The sequence below is a fragment of the Chionomys nivalis genome, chromosome 11, assembly GCF_950005125.1.
Source record: "Chionomys nivalis chromosome 11, mChiNiv1.1, whole genome shotgun sequence".
Classification (NCBI taxonomy): Eukaryota; Metazoa; Chordata; class Mammalia; order Rodentia; family Cricetidae; genus Chionomys; species Chionomys nivalis.
This window is the reverse complement of record NC_080096.1, coordinates 38,098,141-38,120,775: the sequence shown is the minus strand read 5'-3', so window position 1 is coordinate 38,120,775 and position 22,635 is coordinate 38,098,141. Positions and strand designations below refer to the sequence as shown.

Below are 22,635 nucleotides of genomic sequence, written 5' to 3'. Positions count from 1 at the left end.
ATATCAAATCTGTGAACTACAGAACAGAGAACACATACCTGTCTTTCTGGGACTTATTTAATTTACTAGATATAACTATCTGTAGGTGCATCCATTCTCCTGCAAATGATAGAACTTCATTCTTCTTTATGACCAAAAAGAATCCCATTGTGTATATATACTCCAATTTCTTTATCGATTCCTCTGCTATTGGACACCTAGGGAAAATCTTCTGTAACTTAGCTGTGATGCTAATGCTCCTAACAAACACTGGTAAGTATCTCTTTGATATGCTGACTTGATGGTGTGTGAGCCTGTCTGGATTCTGTTGTTGCTAATTTCTTTGGTTAATTCCTCCAAATATATATATATATATATATATATATATATATATATATTACAGATAATATATATAATTTATTATGTATACAATATTTTGCCTGTGTATATGTCTGCAGGCCAGATCTCATTACAGATGGTTGCGAGCCACCATGTGGTTGCTGGGAATTGAACTCAGGACCTTTGGAAGAGCAGGCAATGCTCTTAACCACTGAGCCATCTTTCCAGCCCTTTATTCCTTCTTTTAAAGAAATGTCATGTAATACAAACATTTTAAAATTTATCCTCTTAGGCTGTACAAAGGTACTACTGGGATTTGAACTCAGGATCTCCCAAACAATATGGATTATCGATGCTCATAGTTGCCTCTCAGGGGCTGAGGATGGGCCCCAGTTGCTGAAGATGCCGTACACTTAAGATACAGAACTCAGTGATTCTAGCTGGAGCTGACCTGAGAGCCTCTTTCCTGCAGTCTGGCTTCTTTGGTTTCAGAAGATTGTATGCAAGCTATGAAAGGAGGGAAGCAATCAGACAGGCCTGCTTAGCTGCAACACTTTTGAACCTTGGCAACCACCACCATGGCAATATATGCATGGAGATGCAGTAAGTGGCACTCGCACTGGCAAACCTAGCCACCTCTTGAGGCCATGGGCTTTAGAAAAGAATCTACTCCCTCCATTTTGTTAAACCAGCATAATTCTTTACAGTGTTCTAAATCTTACCCTTATACCCAGAGATAAGTGTAGCTATCACCCCTCATCACTTCTTAAGGGGAGACCATCCCTGAAAACCACAATTAGATATAATGCAGAGATCAATAGATCACGGGTAGCCCAACCCCATGGATATATCTATATCACAACTCCTGCCTCCATGGCTCAGAGAACGTTGCAGAAGAGGGGATGGAAAGAAAGATTGTAAGAGCCAGAATACCAGGAAGTCTGTTGTGCAACAGCCTTTCCTGGAAATGGCTGCATAAACGATACTGGGACAATGGTAATAATATCAATGGCTATGCTAATGTGGAAGGGTAAACTTTTCATGGAGTCCCACCACTAGACAAAGAACTACAAACAACTAATAACTGTTGGAATGAGGAGTTATCCATATCTAGAATTAGCCTCTCCCATGCTTGTCCAATAAAGAGTCCTCAACCTTGAAACCATACACATTCCAACAACAGAAAAGTACTCAGCAGGATTGTGTGTATGAGTGTATTTGTGCACATGCATATGTATGTACACGTATTTAGTAACAATAATAATCAAAGAAAAAGAAGCTATCAGTATGAGAGTAGGGAGCATGGGAGGGGATTAAAGGTGGGGTTGGAGGGGAATAATGATGTAATTCTATTTCAATTAAAACAAAAAATATTAATAATGTGTACAATGCAGTGGTCTTAGCATATTCATATAGCTGGGCAGCAACCATTACTATCTAGTTCATTTTCATCACCTCTAAAAGGAACTTGTATCCATTCACAAGTTATTCCTTAAATTCCCTTCCCATAATATAACCATCCACTTACTTTTCTGTCTGTAGATTGCATTTTATGAACATTTAATATATGGGAGCCACACAATATGTGATCTCTTGTGTTGGCTTCTTTCACTTGTCTTTCACTTTTCAGTTGTTTCTCTGAAAACACATAGCGATTAAGGCTCATCCATGTGGTAGCATCTGTCTGTCCTTCATTCCCTTTTGTTACGGAGGATAGTCCATTGTATGGAGATATAGACATCCATTCTTCACTCCTGGTATAACTTTCTACTGATCTTCCTAACTCATGAACTATGTCCAGGCTTCATCAATGCAGCAGGCATTGGGGTTTTCTTCCCTCATGTTTTATATCTGTAGAATTCTTATATTACTTTCTTTCTCTTTTCCTCTCCTCCCCATCTTCCTTTTAGTCCTGAATATCCTGGAACCCAATATGTAGACCAGGCTGGCCTTGAACTCACAGAGATTCCCCTGCTTCTGGTCTCCCAAGTGCCGGAATTAAAAGCATGTATGCACCATCACTGCCTGACCTCTCATATTTTCTTAACAGTCAACTCTACATACAAAAAGTATTTCATATCAGTTTTGTTCTGGGATGATTTTGTGGTTAATCTTCATTTTGGTCCACTTGATTCGTGGAGAGTAATTAACTCTGCAAAAGGAATTTGGTTTCTTTCAGGTCCTTGTCAACTTTGCAAGTCGTTTGTTCATTTGCCTTAACTTTGCTGCTTATTCTATTGTACTCTGTATGTGGCAATTTTACAAAATGCTCAGTTTCTTGAGGGGAGACATGATACCCAGCTCACCATTATATACTCAGAATATAGAGCAATTATTTTAGGGGCTGGAGAGATGGTTCTGTGGTTTAGAGGGATTGCTGCTCTTGAGGAAAATGGGAGTTTGGTACCCAGCACCCACGGTAGGCTGGCTCTTAATTGCCTGTGACTCCAGGATGCCACAGGCTTCCCCATAGCAAACATGCATACATCCACACACAAACAAACACACACACACACACACAAATAAATAAATAAATAAATAAATAAATAAATAAATAAATAAATAAAATCTAGGAGCTATACTTTATACACAATAGCTATTCAATAAGTGTAATTATTAAACTGAAGCATAGACATATTGATCAGATGCATCTTAAGTTACCTGAAGTAGTAATTCTAAGTCTTAATTTAAAGCTTTATTAATTTAATTAGAATATTTGAAATTTGAAATTTTATTTATTTGTTTCTATTGTGTGTGTGTGGTATGCATGTAGGTGCGTGCGTGTATGCCACCGCACCTGTATGGCAGCCGGAGGACAACCTTGTGAAGTTTATTCTTTCCTTTCACCTTTTTGTGGGTTATAGAGATCAATTTAGGTCATCAGGCTTATGTGTCAAGCTATTTACCAACTAAGCCATCTCCCTGGTCCCCTGAATAATTTTTTCTTAGCAAGTGCCTCACTATGGAGCCTCCAACTCTCTGTGTTCCTGTCTCATCCTGTGTGCTGGGAATACATGCCCATACCACCACACACGTCTGTGTTACTTTGAACTGTGGGACTTTCTTTTCTTTCTGGCTATCATAACCAGATTGATGCCTCAGGAAACTTCTTTATTAGTAGATTTTTAGATAACTTTAATAAATACCGCTTAAAATAATTCGAACCCTGAAAAGTAAACAGTATCATGTCCATTTTGCAGATAAGGAAAGTAAAGGTCAGAAAGGCCAAGTAGCTATTTCACAGTGAGACAGGCAACGGATGCCATAATTACAAGTAGAGTTCATTTCACTGCCTGCTACCATGGATTGCATTTTGTAATGATTATAAAACTCTTTCTAGTCCTTGTACGACCAGTATCATAGTTACCTATTTCAAAACAATGAAAGATGCCATCCAAAATATTTGTATGTGATTTATTATAAAATGTCTGTCCATGTAGCCACTGTCATAATTTATCCATTTGTTAGGTCAAGGCACTCTGAGAGATTGCAAGACAATTATTTTGAGGTATCCAATAACAGGATATTTAAATCAGTATCATCAGCTTTCTAATAATATTTTCCCTAGTAAGACCACATTGTCGCACAATCCATACCTTACATTACCATGCACTTGCTTAGGCTTAACTTAGTTCCAGCTATGGCTTGCTTGCCATATAGAAACACTTAACCAAACAGTTTTTAAGTCCCTTGAGGTCAAGAATGGATTTCCTAGTTGTCAATGCTGGCTCATACCTATAACCCTGGCATTTGGGAACTAAGGCAAGAGGATTGTCACAAGTTCAGGCCAACCTGACCTACAAAGTAAGACTCAAAATCAAAACAAAAGCACACAAACAAAAAAGAATGTGTTTTTCTGTTGCTTGTGGTTTATTAATAATAGCTGTGGTTTATAAAGGGCTTGCTGAGGGGCAGGATCCCTGGAGAGTATTCTGTTATTTATGAGAACATGAAAACCTAGGGATTATTTCTTCCATTTTGCAGATGCAGAAAGCCTAAAGTCCCAACAGTGTAAGCCTATCAGGTGACCATGACGATGGGTTTATGATACATAATTATCCACCTGACTGATTTGTGCCAATTTAATGAAATTTTTTATCTGGCCACAGTATAATAGGAAAAAATAAGACACAAGTTTGAATCTTTGTGCTTATTATTAAATTATCAGCTTGTTTCTACAGAGAAGGGCTTACTTTCCATCAATTCTGGTTTTCTGGTTGGTAGAATGAGATTTTTTTTAAAAAAAAGAAGGCCCAACCCTTGTCTTGAAGGAGTTATGAATATTAAATAAGATAAAATAGATGCAAAATAAATATTCATTACTTACTTATGTGTTTCTTTTGTCTCGTTGAAATGTAAACCAAATGAATAAGTGAATAAATTAAGATTTTAAAAAAGCTGGGATGTGGTGGCACACACCTTGAATCCCAGAATTCTGTATGCAAAGGCAGGTAGATCTCTGTGAGTCTGAGACCAGCCTGGTCTAGAGCCTGAGTTCTGGGACAGCCATGGAGGTTACACAGAGAAACCCTGTCTCAAAAGCAAAAAACAAAAAAAGTTTAAAAATAAATCTACCCTGGGGCTGGAGAGATGGCTCAGTGGTCAAGAGCATTGCCTGCTCTTCCAAAGGTCCTGAGTTCAATTCCCAGCAACCACATGGTGGCTCACAACCATCTGTAATGAGGTCTGTCGCCCTCTTCTGGCCTTCAGGCATACACACAGACAGAATATTGTATACATAATAAATAAATAAATAATTAAAAAATAATAAAAAAATAAATCTACCCAAATCTCATATGTGTGTATATGTACATAATATATAACTTAGTAGTCTGCAAATGATGACACAATTCTGTATATCTCAGAATTTTATGGAGTGCTTTTTATTTGCAAATATATGCACAATTACATTGAAACAACCTCGGAGAATTCTTCAGAAAAATTGTTATCAGAGAGACCTAAGTAGAGGCCACTTAGTTTTGGATATTCATGTTGCTTTCCAGTAATCTTTTACTCTAATGGAAGGAGTTTTGAATAGTTCTCCTGAGAAGTCCTTCCCCTCCAAATGACAGATGATTTTTGTGTGAGGTGATTTTTCTGTTAGTTGATTTAATGTCCTTGTCATTCTGTAGCTTGGATTTTATGTCTGGTGCTTTGATTTTATTTTTCTTCAGTATGTTCTGTTGCTAAGTAGAAAATCCTCATTATGTAAAGACATTATGTCTTGTTTAAATTACATATATTTGAATTCAAAACAATGATACAAAATATACTTTGGGATAAAAATGATAAAAAAATTTATATCGATCCTCAGTATAATCTTTTCTGCTGAAAAAAAAGTGCTATTTTCCTTAGGGAGCACTGGTTGTTAAAATTTTTTTGTGTTGGTTATGCTACAAGCTCTTCCAATAGAACCTGATAAACAACAACAACAAAAAAATCAGAGCATTAGTGAGTTAATATTTTTGCAGATAATAGCCACATGTTTGAAGAAGTGTACAATTTCAATATTTAAAACAGGTTAAAATGCTGGCATTTAGTTAGTACTGTTATATACAATTCTCTATTATATTTTCACCTTAGGGTTTTTCCTGTGGATCTCTTATGGATTACTTAGTCTAAAATATTTTTCCTTTTAATCCTCTCTCCATTTGTCTCCTTGCTTTTCTGGCAGATTCATGTTAGATTTCAACAACTGTGGACACACTGGACTAGCTCGGAGCCATTTTGATTACTTTAAACAAATTAGCCAGCTTTAGCCAGTTCAGTGATCTCTCCCATGTGGCCTTATGCTGGCCTCACACACAACAGGCCTCTAAGTCTACTCCAGATGGCCAACTGCAACCACCAGGCCTTTCAGAATGGGGCTGAGCTTGTTAGTTTGGGACAGAATGTATGCTTTTTAGATGTAAGAAAGACACATATACACAGTTTATAGTTATGACTACGAAAAATAGTGTTTCTTTCTAAGGTGCATTGTTAAAGAATTATTCAAATGCAAACAGCAGAAAATCTCATAGGAAATTGAAAAACTGTTCATTTAAGAAAGTTAAAATTGCTTATATTTTTATAGTGATGTAATTTTTAAAAATTGGTGTTTTTTGCCCTGTGTTTTATTCTTGGACAAATATATTTTACTGGTCATCCTTTGTCCTTGATTTCGGATTTTTGTCAAATTTCCCTTTTTGCATAGTTAATATGTAATCTGTTACCATGTCTATCTAAAATATTGAAAATATCTCTTTGTCCTCATGTCAAAATTCTGGTTTTTTTGTACTTGTAATTTCTGAACTGTGAATGTTAAGTGGTTTTTTATATACTTGCCCCAAGACAAGAACTTCAAATAATAGCAGGCAGAACTAGGACTTGTTCAGCATTTCAGTTCTTAGACTTAACTTACACACTTCCCTGGATCAGTAATGAAAATGAACTTACCTGTAATGAAAAAACCAAAACCAAAACCAAAAACGATAAGCTCATACTTGCATGGAATACAATAATATAACTTTTAAATAAGTAATGTGAAGTAAATTGGTATTTTTTGTTCAAAATATCCATCTGCTCAGTGTAGAATTCTGGTAAGAAATATCTCAACATACACACACACATGTAAAAGTACTCATCTAGGACAGAACTAAAAAGTACTGCTTTGATTGTTTGCTCAGTTACCAACTATGTGCTCATAGAGAATATGTAGCTACAAAATATTAAGCATACGATTAAACTCTATAATTTATCTGCAGGGACCATTTATTTTTAAAAGCATCTGGGGCTTGATACTGGTACTTTTTGCGTATTTTCTCAATAATTATTGACAACTTCTTGAGACAGTCTGTAGACAGCCTGATTCTGAGCCAGCAGAGACTGACCTGCACAGCTTACATTGTATCTGTTGAGATAATCAGCGTTTTCCTAATATTAGGAATGTATTAAATTGCTTTGAAGACCACAAATTACATTTAATATATTCCTATATCTTGATTTTATGCTAACAAATTCTTAGCATATGTAAAATATTAACCACCCTTTGCAACCCCACTTACATTCAGGACATAAATACATGATTGCTAACTTAGTGTCCACACTTCTTACTCTTACCTTTTCTTCCAATAAAATACAGACTGAGCCTTTTTAGTCATAGGTCCACGGTAAATTTGGATTAATTGGAATAACAGCTACTTTTTAGCAGTACTAATTATAGTTTTTAAAGCTCAAGTGATTTTTAAGAAAGGGAAAAGAGACAGCCGAGGTAGGAGGAATTTTTAAAAGATAAAAATCTCTACCTACATGCTATTTTTTTGTTCATTACTCAAAATGTGAAGATGAAAGAGAGAGAGAGAGAGAGAGAGAGAGAGAGAGAGAGAGAGAGAGAGAGAGAGGAGAAAGGTTTTAAAGTTAGAAACAAACAAAATCATGATGCTAGTAGAGTAAATGATTTTTAAAAAATACTTTTCCTAATTATGTTTTACTTAACATTGAAGAAGAGACCCTGGGATGATCAATTTTTTTTCTCATGAGGAAAACAACATAAAAAGCTAAAAATACTGTACTACAGCATCTGCTACTGCTTATTTAAACAAAGAGAGAGAGTGAGAGAGCAGAATGTTGTTCACCATCATCAGATGCAGCTCAAATTAATAATTTGAACACTTGTCCTAATACTTGAGGGCTTTTATTTCACTGTGACTCTTCCCCACACTGTGAGATTCCTATTAATCTGAGAACTAACTATTCTAGGTCTTTGAGGTGGTTCTATTTATTAGACCTGTTCCGTACACTGACAAAGGAAGAACTGCATGTCATTTTTAAACAGCACATAAAAGCTGGCCTGCAGTGCCTGTCTGGGTGCTGCTGCATCATTGAAGACATCCACTTTTTGATAAAAACATTAAAGTGACAGGAATTATTTGGGCTCAAAAGGACCCCGCTAGTGCAGTCTGATAGTTCTGCACCTGTAAGGGAAGATACCTGACAGCTGAGCATGAAGTGCCAAAGGTGGGACTATTCCCAGAGAGCAGGGAGCTTGTTTTTCTTTTTTAATTTTGGGAAGTTGTGTTTCCAAAACACATATTCAAGACTCAGAGCAGACCTTTTTCCAGCCAGTGTACAAACCACACTGAGAAGAAACAGGGGAGTGGACAGTATTGTGTTATGGTTGATAATTTGGTTGCATTTCTAAGTTAAAAATCCGACATCAAAAGATGTTGGAATATTCTGCCTTTATATGTAACTTCCACCATTTACATAACTAATTTGAAAACCAAAGGCATAGAAATAAAATCTGTCAACATGACACTGCTCTCTACGTGGTTAAGATAAAGTTCCAGAGTTTTCTAAGAGACTTGCTGTACTGATGAAATATTAAAAGCAGAAGTCACTGGGTACAAATATCTTCAGGAAGAAATCTGAGTTTTTACTTAGCAACTTCAGAAACTGTCCATTATTTTCAGGTTAAGAGACAATATCACTTTAATTATGCCAATTAAATGTTTGTGTTCCCAGTAAATTATTTCTTCCCTGGCCCTGGTTGGAAGTAGAATTTTTTTTTCTGAGTACTCAGAAGAAATGAGGTGTATTTGGCTAGAGATTGGTGGTTTCTGACTTCCTCTCCCAAAGAGCTGCTGTTTTTGGCTGGTTGTTTTGTATTTGTGTGTGTGTGTGGTGGTGGTGGTGGTGGTGGTTGGGGAGTGGGGTGTGAGGGAAGAGAAAAGGGCTGTAGATACAGTTATTAAGTAGGCCTAAGTTAAAATTCTGCCTTGATCAGTGAGACAGAAACACGGAGGTTAGGTGAAACAGTTTTAGTATCTAGTACCTGTGTAATTTTTAAAATATACAAACTCTGTTTTCAGGTCAGGTTCCCCTCCTTCTATGTGCTGTTGTCTCTGGAAGGTTCAGAATCCATTTTAGAACACAGGAAGCAAAATATGTGAATTCCACTTGTGCTTTTGCAGGTGCTCTGGTAGCAGGAATAACCTTTGCTCACTTGCCGGCCATTACCAAGCTGGGCTTTTTTTTTTTTTTCTTAAATGTCTGGTGAGAATTTAAAGACAACACAGAAAATTCCAAATCACATTCAAACACCTAAGGTCCACACACTGTTTCTACACAGATGGCAAAATATTTCGCAGTAGTCTTCCTTTACCAAGACTATATCCAGATATGGAGGTTGGGAGAGAAGGATGATTCTTTTGAGGCATCGCTTAAGACTGAAAGAAAATAAAATTAAGACTCCTAGGTGTTCTTCTGCACACCTTCCCCAACCCTGAAGATCGCTATTCAGGCTGGGGTCTTTCCAAATGAACGTGCGTTTTCGGTTCCGGATGTCTAGTAAAGCACGGAGGAAAAGCAAAACCATGGGGCAATTTTGCGAATAGTCCAAAAGGTTAAGAAGCCAGAGAAGAATTTGCCTCTTAGCCAGGCTGGGAGCAGGGCTGTCCTCAGCTGTCATTGCCAGCTGAGGAGGAAAGCGCTGGCTTTGGTGGCCGTGGGGCACCGAGTGGGTGCAGCCCGTCTGCGGCTCGGGCCACCAGCTCACCTCCGTGGAGAGCCAGGCGCTCACCGGCCTGCTTGCCCCAGCTCGCGCGCCGCCCTCCGGCCGCAGCCCCGGGACCAGCACCATGCAGCCGGGTGGCTGCCCCAGGGCCAGCGCGGGGAGCTGGCTGTCAGGGTCGCCCCCAACTCCCTGGGCGCTGGGGCCGACCGGCTCCCCCTTCCCCGCTCCCAGCTCCCGCCTCCCGCCCAGCGGGGTGAGCCAGCTCGCCACAACCGCCGCGCGCGCACTCTCCAGGGCGCCCTCAAGGTTACCCGCGGCTGGGGGCTGCCGCGGACTGCGGCCACCGGCCTCCTCGCCGCTCTCCTCCCGTCCCTGGCCTTTTGCCGCCGCAGGGCTGTGGACTTTCAAGCCCGGAGCCGGGCAGGCTCCTAAAGTTCGGGGAGGGAAGTTGGGGTGGGAGAACGGCCGGCTCCCGTCCGGGCTGGGGGCGGCCTCGATGGCTCCGGGTGCCTGGGCACCCAGGTCAAGCGAGGTCGCGGTGGACCGGGGCTGTGGCTCGCCCAGGCGCTCTCTGTGCAGCGCGCTGGGCCCGGGGTGATGTGGGGGTTGCAGGAGCCCCAAGGGGCCTGAGGAGCCCCGGGGCCATAGAGGGGCAGAGACCAGCCGGCCTCCAAACCTGCCGAGGAAACTAACTAAATAAAAGGGACTGTTATTTAAGGCGCGGAAATTTGAAATATTTGGACAGGAAGAGAAGAGAAAAGAGACCTTTGCGAGGACCGGGGGGGGGGGGGGGAGGAAAAAAGTGAGCTAACGGTTTTGCAGCTCCCCCACCCCCACCCTCGGGCTTTTCTGCGCGCACAGAAGGAGCGCCCGGCACCAGCTTCTTCCTCAGCCAGAGTCTGAGTCTGGGACACAAAAGATGTGTTTGCAGCCCCTCCACAGATGCTGAGGTTGGCTCTGGGCGAGCTTTACTCCCATCTCAGGCGGAATTTTTGTTTTCTGCCTCTCACTAAGTGTCACCGTGGGACGGTTTGCAGGAAACAGCCGGGTAAAAGCATCAGTCTACACACACTAAGGGCTTTCTCCCCTGTACTCTTTTCATCGAGGTAGCTTAGAACAGCCAGGGAGGTTTTCAAGTATGACGCTTTCTCGTTCTAGCACTGCAATTCCCCTCCCAGTATTTCTTGGACCCTGGTGAAATCCTAAAACGCCATTCCAGCAACTGAAAACTTGAAAGTCCCCTGCCACAAATTCCAGCATCCAATATGAGCAAGATAAAATAAATGTATCATATTGCCAAATAAACTGTTTTCCCAGGAAACAATATTTTATGTATTTGTCAGGTACCCACAGTGGTGTGTGTGCGCGTGCTTGTGTGTGCGCACACTCAAGAGGTCATCACACTACTGCTTGAAGTTCATTAAAAACAAACAAACAAACAACCCTGTTGACTCACCAGAGAAATAAGAGGAAAGAGATCTTAGTGACTCCATTTTTAGAATGTGGACTGAGACCCCGTTAGGGCACAATCCCGCCCTCTTTTTGCAGGTGTAAATGGTTTTAGTTTATTGCACCCAGGCTGGTCCTGAGTTCCCCCCCCCCCCCCCCCGACATGGATTGAGGCACACTGGAGAAAACTCAGCTTGCATCTCTGCTTTATAACCTCTATCTTTGATATAGCAGGGTCCCCTGGGGTTCCGGGCACTCTATTCAATTAGATTTTTCATCCTTACTCTGCGCCTGAATAAATTCAGACTTCTCCCGACCTGAGCGCCATGCAATTTAGACCCCCATTAAGCTCAGTAGTGCCCTTCCCTTCTCTGCTTATTCAAGAGTTCTGAGTACTGTCGAGGTTTTTGAGAGATTGCATAGCTTTTCATATTTCCTAGAGGGGACCACATAACTCATTTCTAAAATACTCAGATTAGCAAAGCTACTTCCTGCGAGGAGTCAGGGTAATGTGGAGATGTTTTAATGCCTAGCAAATCTTAGCCTGATGAAGATAGGGCAGCCTCTCCTTCTGCTGTGCTCAGACCACCCGAGAACAAAGCAATTACAGTCCTTGTCTTTTGCTTTATGGACATCTCGTGCCTTTGTATTTGAAAGCGCGAAAGGTGATTTTACATCATGGGATAAAGTAAATGCTGAGACACAGTACGGGAGTCAATTAAACTGTAAATTTGGAATCACAAACTTTATGGTTGGAATTTGTAAGAAGGGTTTTAAAGCTCGACTTTCAGTAATAGTGCTACTCCTTGGAAAGACTCAGTTTACTAAAACTGTATGTTTTATATATTGAGTCTATTCTTAGAGATACTTTCCTTTTAGATCATCTCTACTTCTACCTTCAAAACTTTCCTAAGTTTAATGTCACCCTGCCACTGAAAATAAAAATAAACTCATGTAAAACTGCAGTTAAACGAGGCAGAAGTAAAAATCTTATTGCACTCAGTTTAGGAAATGCAAATTTTAACCCCACAGTGAAAATGTTTATGCATCTCATCCCAGAGTCTTTAATATTCTGCTAGAAGATATGCTATTTACAACCACTCGCCTGCAGCCCTCGCGGTCCTTGCTGAGGCAGACATCAGAGGCGTGCCCTTCAATAAACCTTCAAGTATTTTGTTCTTTTTGAATTGAGGGCAGAGAGCTTATGAAGCAGAGGAGGGAACTTCCACATAAAACATCTTTGTTTGTGTGGCAAATCATGACTACAGTATTTATAAATGTATAAATGGTGACCGCACTCAAATCCTTTGGAGACTCTCTTTAACTAATAAGGCAGCCTCACTACTAGATGTGAAGAAGATCCTTTTGGAAATTTGAAATGTTTAGTTTCCCCAACAATTTATTTTTCTAAGCTAAAATGCCCCCCCCCCAAAAGATTTTAGACCCATTTAGAAAAGAAGGCTATGTAAAAAGAAATGAAGTACCATACGGAGGAGTTGCTTATTAAGTACGGTCAAAGTCCCCATATTTTCACTCTGCAGACCCTAGGGAGTTATGGTCTTTATATACCTTTTGGTTTTTTTCTGGCTGAGTTTTTTTTAGTCTCCCATCATGAACACCGACATTTGTATTTTAATACTTAAATATTCTGTAGTTTTGCATTTTGAAACTCATGCGGAAAGGCCAGGGTTGGGTTGGTGTACTTGTCGCACAAGTTTGAGAAATGCATTAAGCAATTGCTTCATTTTTTTGACTTTAAAAGCCACCCAAGGGGAAGCGCTTTCGCAGTGGTTGCTTTCAGCACCGACTTTTTAGAGCTGGTGTTTGTTTTCAGATAGCTACTTTTGAAATCTCCCTTTTAGCTGGTTGACTTGATTTTGAGAAAAAAGGGAAAATTGGACATTACAATGAATTCACACAAATAATTTCAAGTCTGTTCTTCAAAAATGCTGTTCATATTCCTTTTTGAAGCCAAAATACTAATAAAAGAGGAATTAGTCAATAAAATATTGGGGGGGGGTGGCGCATGGGGCAGGAAAAAAGGAATAACGTCACTGTGACCACAATATAACTAGATTTCCACTGTGTTCTTTTCTAATGTTAAGACTTAAGAGTATTCTGAACTTTTAACATATTTCTTACAAAGTGGCAAGTTGTGTGCAGGTTATAAAGAAGTAAAAAAAAAAATCACAGGAAAATGTGGTCCTCTTCTGAAAATGTGCTTTAATTAAGCAAAGATGCATCAGGACAAGTAATGTTTACAACAAGGTCTACAGGACAGACGCTGAGACTGGCAAAGGGAAGCAAAGAAAAAAGTCACAGATAAAATATCCAGAAGAAAGGCAAAGCTATTTGCAATTACATGTTAGAAATCAGAATTTTGACAGTGAAAAAGATGTTTAAATATTTCATAAACTTGTAGTGAGATTTCCAATTAGGCAATTTCAAAGGATTTAGCTAGTTGCTCAAAATAAGAAAAAGAAAACAAGACCTTATATTTTAACAAGTGATAGTAAACCAGTCAGGACAGCCAACCAACTAACTGACAAAGTAAAGGCCACGTGCGAAAGCCCTCCCCACACTCACTGTAGATTTGTGGCTCCCCCGACCCCATTTGCCTCCATCAGGTTAATGACCTCATTTCTTCCATAGAACCTGGCCACGTCGAAGGCGGTGTCCCCCTTATGATTCCGATGCCCCACGTTGCTGGCTGTGTGCTTCACCAGGAACTCCACCACAGGGAGGTGGCCTTCTTTGGCAGCCAGGTGCAGGGGCAGGTTTCCATCATTATCTTCTATGTTAACGTCGGCCTGAAACTCCAGCAGAGCCCTTACAGTGTCCAGGAAACCTGCTCTGGCTGCATCATGAATGACAGCGAAGCCAGTTCGGTCTTTCAGATTGGGATTAGCACCTCTGAGTAGAAGTCTCCTGGCAATCTCCGGATTTCCAAGTTTCATAACCTAGGAAAGAAGTTAGAGATGGGAGAATCCCTCCAGCGCTCAAGCTGCAGCGGTCTTTAAAGACATCTATCTGCCCTGTCCTGACTGACGATCCATACCACAGAGTCTGAAGGGGGTGTAGCAGGAAAGTACCAGTTGGTAAAAATAGAAGAAAAATTACCAAAATTCATCTTATTGATGCAATATCCGAATTGAGCCCAGAGGTGGGATAAATTAATCAATAAACAGAATTTTTGCAACATGAATAAATTTGATGGCTAATTTGGTTCTTTATCATTCACGAAAACCTATGTAGCCTTTTTATTATTTTTTTCTTCTTGAATTCCCTAAAAGAAACATAATTTGGTATTTGAGTAAGGAGACTCCTAGTTGCTCATTCATGCCCATACAACAAACCTGCAGTATGGTTCTGGAAGATTAAATGGGGAAGACTTATTTCCTAATAGTTACTGAAAACAGATAATGTTGGGTTTCTTTAAACCCCCAGATAAGTGTCATTTAGTGTAGACCTGATCCTTTAGAATCTCAGAGTTGATATTTTCTTAAATGATTAGTTTTATAAGTTCCTTCCAAATAGGTAATGCCTGAAATTTTCAAGCATTGAGGTTTTTTCCTTACAGACTATAAATATTGGCTACTAGAAACATTCCACGATTAGAATTCATTTCAAATTACATTCCAAATTACAAATTCATTTCAAATTACAGAATATTGCTGAGTTATTAAGGTATTAATTAAACCACTGTGTTTTACGTTGCTTATTACACCAATTTGCTTCAAACTAAGTTGATGGTATGCCTTCTATTAGAGAGGAAATGACTGCATGGCTACCAATCTTGAAAAGAATAAAATAGCCATCCTACCATATCAGTTAGAAATTCTCAAAGATCGAACTAGCCTTCTGATATTCAAGTGAGCAAAAGCAAAAGTAAGACATTTACTGTGTGTGTTGGAACAGACAGCCCTATCTTGTGGTTTGAGTCACTTAATAATCAACTGGTGACCCTGCCGAATTTCCATTTGCACTCATAACATTTAAGAAGAGCTATTTGTAAGCTAACAGTGTTTTGAAAGCCAGAATATACTATCAATACTTTCTGTCAAGGCACAAAATAACTTACGTTATAAAGACTTACTTACTGTTATTTAAATGTATTATATTTTAGAAGATGGCTGTTACAGATCTCTCATCAGTAAAAATTATGCATAACAGCATTTGAGACTATAATATATATATCATTTACTTGTGAAACATTTTATTCTTATTAACATGCCAGAAAATTCCAGCATTTGAACTAGTTTCAGTTATATTTAAGTATATTCATATGAATCCAAGTTATATAATAAAAAGTGAGCTATTTACTAGACATTCAGTATTTATTAGAGTCAAAAAGTAATACCCTTGAAATTATGTACAAAGTTGATTTAATATCTTTAAAAGGTTTTTAAAGAATTGAAAATTAATAAAATATATTTATAATGAATATTTTATAAGTGTAAATTACACACTTTGTCATGATATTAAATTTCCTCTTTAATAAAATCCTTTCACCTTTTCATTTAGGGAAGTAGAAAAATGACCCAAAATTTATTTTTCCAGAACCCTCATGAAATATATTTTCTGGTTATTACAGTCTAATTTAATTTTTTGCCTTAGTCACATCTAAAGAGTAAAGGTGAGCAAAACAAGAAATAGAGACCTTAGATCTCTCAGAGCAGATGTGCGAGAAGAAGGCCTGTGATTATTCTGACTGCAGACAGCAGCGAAGGGGAAAGGCTTCTGCAGATGAGTAAAAAACATAATCACAGGTTAAAGTTTGTCATCCTTGGCAGAAAGTGATAGTAATATTACGAATATTTCTGAAGGAAGTTCTATCTGATGACACTATTTCAGAGTCAGGATTATGTATACTGAAAAAGACTCCTATTTGTGTGTGTATGCCTCATTATCTGTACTGATATTAAGCTATAATAAGTGGGTATTATCTAAGTTTGTTAATACAAACATAAGTGGATAGTTATTTTTAGATGCTTGTCAACATTTAATTATCTTAATTGTCCAACTGTCCTGTTTGTAAAAGATTCTGTACTGTCCTCTTCTGAACATGGATGAAGTGGCTCTTACGTTGTGAAACTGACCACTAATCTTCCGATTTTCAACAGCAAACCTTTCAGGATCTGGAATTTATGGCATTGCTACCATCACCAAACCAGAACACAAGTCTTGGTGAAACAAAAACAAAACCCTTCCTTATTTAATCTACCTGAATCAAGATAAATATTTTAGTATCTCTGCATAAGCTGTCTCTATAGTGAAAACTCTGCAAGGCCAGCTGTACTCTGATCTAAAGCACACAGCCCATGTGAACTTCCACTATGGCATCTCCTGACACTGACATTTCTAATTTTTAAAACAGAAACAAAGCTCTGCTGCCTTTACCCCAGTGGGTTTTCAAAAGCTGCTCGAGATAGGAAAAGCTCCCAGGAGCACCATCAGAACACAATGAAAGCAACCACTGGAGATCACTGTCCCACTTTTGTTTGTTTGTTTCTAAGCCTTTCAGGAAAGTTACATGACAACATTTAGAGGGGGAAAATATTATCAGGTACATCCTTGGCAGCTGGACATGTGTCAGTTGCTGCCTGTAAATCTAATTACTGAAAATTAGAGCATAGCACCGCATGACCACGGGGATAATCAAAACACTACTGCTCGGCTCTGGTTAGAAAATTCAACTTTTCATTTCTCCTCACTCCTGAAGAGTAGGTATGATGTCAACTGTGAAATGTACATCCTGTCCTGGTGCCCAGGCTATCCCATTCCAGACAAGGAAAGGTCGTTTGTTAAGATATAAAGCAGCTGAAGGGAAAACATACTTCCTAGTAGTCAAGGAAATTAACTTTAAAGTCAATTATTGGGTACAAAATAGGTGAAAACCACTATTAGCTGTGTATTCACTTCAAATAATAACCATAATAATGTGTTTAAAGAGCTATCTAAAACAACACAGCACAAAACAAACAGATTTCGACGCTAAGACTACTTTAAAATCTCCAATGTCACAAAAACATTTCAAAAATTATGACCAAACTTATGATTCTCTTCATATTGAGGATGTTATTGGATTTGACGAGTTTCTCCAAAGTACGTCATTTTGGGGAGTTGGATCCACTTAAAAGATATAAAATATGGCAACCAAGTAGGTTTTAAAACGGTGAAGATTTGTACCCCTCGAAACGGGAAAGTTATCACTTTAGAAACCCAGGCAACCTTAGTAACTTGTTTTCCCCACCTCTGTGAATACCAACCTGCAGCGCAGTTCTCCCAAATCCATTTTGAGCGTTGACGTTTACATTATTTTGCAACAAACTAGTAAGTTGCTCTAGGTCCCCCCTGGCAGCTGCGGACGCCAACTCGTTCCCCCAAGGCTCGGCCATTCTTTAGGGTCCTGACGATCGGGAAAAGACGATTAGTTGCTTCTCCTTTTCCCCTTTCCTTGGCTCTTAATCAGGCTACATGATGGCATCGGAGACTGACAGAAGGACTGGGATGGTTAATCTGGAGTAGAGCTTGGTAGTAAATACTAGTAAGGTCGGCCTGCCAAAAGCCCGCCCCTCGATTCACACGTGATTATTCAGCAAAACTGAGCCCATTGGAGAGGGGCTCTTCTCCTAGCTTTTTAGCTTAACCCCTAAGGATTCTGGCGATTCAACAGAGACACATACAGACACACAGGCATTCTTGATTAATTACTCTGGACGTGAGATGTAGGCAGAGCTGTCACGTACCTAAACTTCACAGCTCTGTGAGGAGGATGTGCGGAGACTTTAAGGGACTAGGTCAGCTCAGAAAACACTGCGGAAGAAAAAGTATTGGAGAGAAGAAAAGGTATTAACCCACCCTTGTTCACAATGGTGACTTGAGGCAGAACTTCAGGGGCAGGTCCTCCGCAGGACTCGCTTTCCATCCGTCTCGCTGAAGGGGGTAGTCCCGAGTGCTGCTCGCTAGGAGAGCGCCGCGGTGGCTGGATGCTGACGTGCTGGGGGGGTTAAAAGACGATCGCCCAAGGCAGACCGGAGCAGCAGTTCCGTGGCCCTCAACTCTCGGGTCTCAACGACCCCCCAGCGGGCTCGGCCTCTTCAAAAGAGCCCCCGGAGACCGACCGCCGGGCTGCCGAGCCTCAGAGGCCGTGGGAGCCGGGCAGGGCGCAGGTCTCCGGAGGCTGGTGGGCGCGCAGCAGACCCCCGCCAAGCCCGTCATGCCGGTCCCGCCGGGTCCCGGGGCTCCCGGCAGCCTGAAGAAAGTGCAGGGCGACGAGGGACGCGTCTACCGGGCTCCAGTCGCTGGGGCAGCTCGCCGTAGCATCGCGGCTGTACCGGGCCAGCTCGCCAGTAACTTCCCGCCTACGACCGAGCTAGCTCAGGCTCTCCACTGCAAGCGCTCACTGAGCGGTGGCAGTCGCCTCTACAGCGGTCTTTCCCTCTTGTCCGATTTTCTGGGAGCCTCCGGTGATGGGAAGGGTCCTTAGAAGTATGGGCAGTCGCTACAGTTCCCGGGCGCAGCCAATCCCGCCGATTTCTTGGCGTCCGTCCAGCAGCTGGGGAGCTCGGTGCCACTTGGTCAGTTCTCCGTGGTCCTCCGGCCTGTGTCCCTAGTCTGTGCCGCGGACAAGGCAGCGGCTGCCAGCCAGCTGGGTCCCCGAGCCGAATCAAGCAGCGCCGGTCCCTCGCGAGCCGCGGCTGACAGTTTCTTTTGTAGTCCGACTCCCCAAAATCTCTGATCGCTGCTCCCTTCCCGGCTACAGGCACTTGCGCGTCTTCCCTCTTTAGGATCTTTTCCTTCCCTCCCTCCTTTGCTTCTTTTTCCGCTGAAGCAACTGCTGCTTCGGTTGCCTCTGCAGAGACGGTGCCGGTTTCTTATCCCTTTTTTCCGACCTCATCAGCTTTTTTTGAAAAGAAAAAAATTGAGCGCTTTTTGAGTTGAAAAACCCGCCCCCATTTTAACGGCAGAGTTTTAAGGAGGCTCGGCCGAGTTAGCGCGCCGCGGGAGCGGGAAGGCCCGGCGCCGCCCACGCCCCGCCCTCCGCCCTGGCGGCGCACTAGCCGGCTGCGCGCTCGCTCCGCCCCCGCCCGGCCCGGCGCTCTCCTCGGCCCGCGCTGGGCCTGGGTCTGCGGGTCGGCGCCGCAGCTCCTGCCTGCCGGCTCCGCCTGCCGGCTCCGCCTGCCAACCCTGCCGTAGCGGGATCGGTGCCGCCCGGACGGGCCTGCTGGCTCGGGGCTGGCTGGCCGTCGTCGACGACGCCGAGCCCCTACCGGGAGGCATCCCAATGGTAGCAACCCAGCGCGGGCCGAGGCCCTAGAGGCCCCGCGGCCCTGCGGCTGACGGGCGGAGAGCACTCGGGCGCCGGCGGAGTCTCCTCGGAAGGAGCCGGGCGGCTCCACCGCCTCCGCGCTCCCCGGCCAGGTTCGCCGAGTTCGAGCGGCCTGGCCTGGGGCTTCCGCCTCCTCCGGGAGCGCGCTATGGCTGGACTCCTCTGCTCCAGCACAGGCCTTGGCACCTGTCAGGGCATTGCCAGGGCTGCAGAAGCGACCTGACTGACAGCACCAGACAGTGGAGAAGTCTTGTAGACTGAGTTGTAGGAGAACGGAAAGTATGTTACAAGAAATCATAACGAACTTCGAAGCCTTAAAGTTCTGGGATAGGTGGCGTCTGTTCTTGAGGGAAAGGGAGAACTGCGATTAATTTTAAGCAAAATTTACAATAAGTTAGAAATGTTTTCTAACAATGCTATGCCTTTGTTTTGGAATTTCTTTAACTAGATGGAGGCTTGGTTGTTTTTAGGTGGGGGTGGTGGTCTAAGTGTAAAACAAGTCTACCCCTATTTATTTCACATCCAGCACCAATTTTCTGTACTTTTGAGGTTCTCTTTTAGGTATGTGAGATTGCTGCCCTCTCTTCTTAAAAAGCAAACAAACAAACCAGCATGAATGTATGATGCATCCCGTGATCAAAATGAAACTAAGGAAAAAATGACAAGTTGTCTAATTAGAACCAGTCACGGCACATATATCCTCAAGCAACATCTGTTCCCAGTTCCATGGAGTAAAGTGGAAGTATTAAAAACAAGGCAGAGACATCTGGATAATCATCTCGAAACAGGTTGGCTGTTAGGGAAAGTTGAAACCAGCAAGAATTTGGCAGTGTTTCTTTAAATTGTTAAGGAAAAAAAAATCCGAGCTGTTTCTGGCATAACTAAAGCTGAATATTGTGAATCAGGCAAGAACAAAAAAAAATGAACTCCTTAAAAAAACAGATATTTTTAACATTATAGTATTTAGGATTCCATGCATACTGTACAATCGCTTATTCTGGGAACTGGGATAGGACATTGGCACTGTTAAAGTGATAACTGGCACTAATCCAACTTAGAAATATTACCTTCTAGAATGTAATGGCATCTTGCTTGGGGAAAACATGGTAATAAGAAAGAATAAAATTGTATGCATTCTGTAAAAAAAGGAGTGTACATGTGTTCTGACTTTCATCAAATAAAATATCTTTGCCAAATACCTGAGTAAAGAAAACTTATGGTTTAGGGTGCTTTTATCCAGCCTAGCCTACAGCTCCTTATGCATCTCAGACTGGTTTAGTACTTATAATGGCGCATCAGCCTGGTAAGGTTGGATTACAAGTATGCAACACTACCTTTTTGTATTAAGAGTTTTGTGCTGGGCGGTGGTGGCACACGCCTTTAATCCCAGCACTTGGGAGGTAGAGCCAGGCGGATCTCTGTGATTTCAAGGCCAGCCTGGTCTACAAGAGCTAGTTCCAGGACAGGCTCTAAAACTACAGAGAAACCCTGTCTTAAAAAACCACACACACACACACACACACACACACGGCCTTAAGAAGGAAGATTTTAACATCCCATTGGCCACAGGTAATATGTAAAGAAATAAAAAGCAGTTGGGAGGCCAGGGCCAGCAGAATTCTGGGTTCAAGGCCGGCCTGATCTACACTGTGAGTTCCATGGTAGGGCTACATAGAGATACCCTGTCTCAAAATAAATAAGTACATGAATAATTTAAAAAGGAGTTAAAGCAGTTTGATAAAATTCTGCTCTTCTTATGACTTCAGTTGCCCTTCTTAAAACACTAACTTTTTAGATTCATTTTAAAAACATATGTGGCCTACCATGAGAGGACCAGGAACCAGAAGCGGGTTACAACAGAGACCTAGGAGAGAACCAAATAGGACTGGCAAAAAAAAAAAAAAAAAAAAAAAAAAAATCCCTAACGACATTCTGCTATACTCATTAGACTGTCATCAGAGAGGTGCCACCCAGCAGCTGATAGAAACAGATGCATAGACCCACAGTCACACATTAGGCAGAGCTCTGGAATCCTGTGGAAGAAGGGGAACAAAGATTGTAGGAGCCAGTGAGGTAAAGGACACCACAAGAAAACCCACAGAATCAACTAACCTGGGCTCATAAAGGCTCACAGAGACTGAACTGACATCTGGGGAGCCTGCATGGAACTGACCTACGTCCTCTGCATGCATATTATTACAGTTGTGTAACTTGGTCTTTATGAGAAACTCTACAATGGGAGTAGAGGCTGTCTCTGACTCTCTTGTGTGCTTTTGGAACCCATTCATTCCTCTTTCTGGATTGCTTCATCCAGCCTTAATAGAAGAGGACTTGCCTGGTCTCACTGCAACTTGATATACGGTGACTGGCTGGTATCCATGGGAGGCCCTCTGGTTTCTGAAGAGACAGAGGAGGAGTGGATTGGGGTGGGGGGGAGTTTTGGGGAGGGACTGGGAGAAGAGGAGGGAAGGGGAAATTTTGGGATATAAAAACAACAACAACAACAAAACTTATGTGGCTGAGCAGTAGTAGTGCATGCCTTTAATCCCAGCACTTGGGAGGCAGAGGCAGGTGAATCTCTGAGTTCAAGACCAGCCTGGTCTACAGAGCGAGTTCTAGGACAGCGAGGGCTACAAAAGAAACCTGGTCTTGAAAAATCAAAAATAAAGAATAAATTTAAAAAATTGTGTGTGTGTGTGTGTGTGTGTGTGTGTGTGGACATACCTGAGAAGGCCAGAGGAAGGCAGTGGATCCCCTGATACAGCTGTGAGTTGTCTTACGTGGTTGTTGGTGGAAAACAAACTCTGGTCCTTTGAAAATCAGCAAGTGCTCATAACTGCTAAGCCTTCTCTGCTACCTCCAAACCCAAGATACTGTTTCTTTCTTTCTTTTTTTTAAAGATTATTTATTATATACATAGTGTTCAGCCTCCATGTATGCCTGCAGGCCAGAAGAGGGCACCAGACCTCATTACAAATGGTTGTGAGCCACCATGTGGTTGACTGGGAATTGAACCCAGGACCTTTGGAAGAGCAGGCAATGC

General features: G+C 41.7%; 1 protein-coding gene across 1 annotated transcript; it reads right to left on the bottom strand.

Moving 5' to 3' along the window:
* Window positions 1-13,468: 13,468 nt before the first annotated feature.
* Window positions 13,469-18,757, bottom strand: Cdkn2c (cyclin dependent kinase inhibitor 2C). Its single transcript, XM_057783468.1, has 3 exons — window positions 18,122-18,757; window positions 17,530-17,669; window positions 13,469-14,220 (listed from the first exon to the last, which is right to left on the bottom strand). Exons 2-3 carry the CDS (start codon window positions 17,656-17,658, stop codon window positions 13,843-13,845), a joined length of 507 nt encoding a protein of 168 aa, XP_057639451.1. The 5' UTR covers window positions 17,659-17,669; window positions 18,122-18,757; the 3' UTR covers window positions 13,469-13,842.
* Between the last annotated feature and the right edge of the window lie 3,878 nt (window positions 18,758-22,635).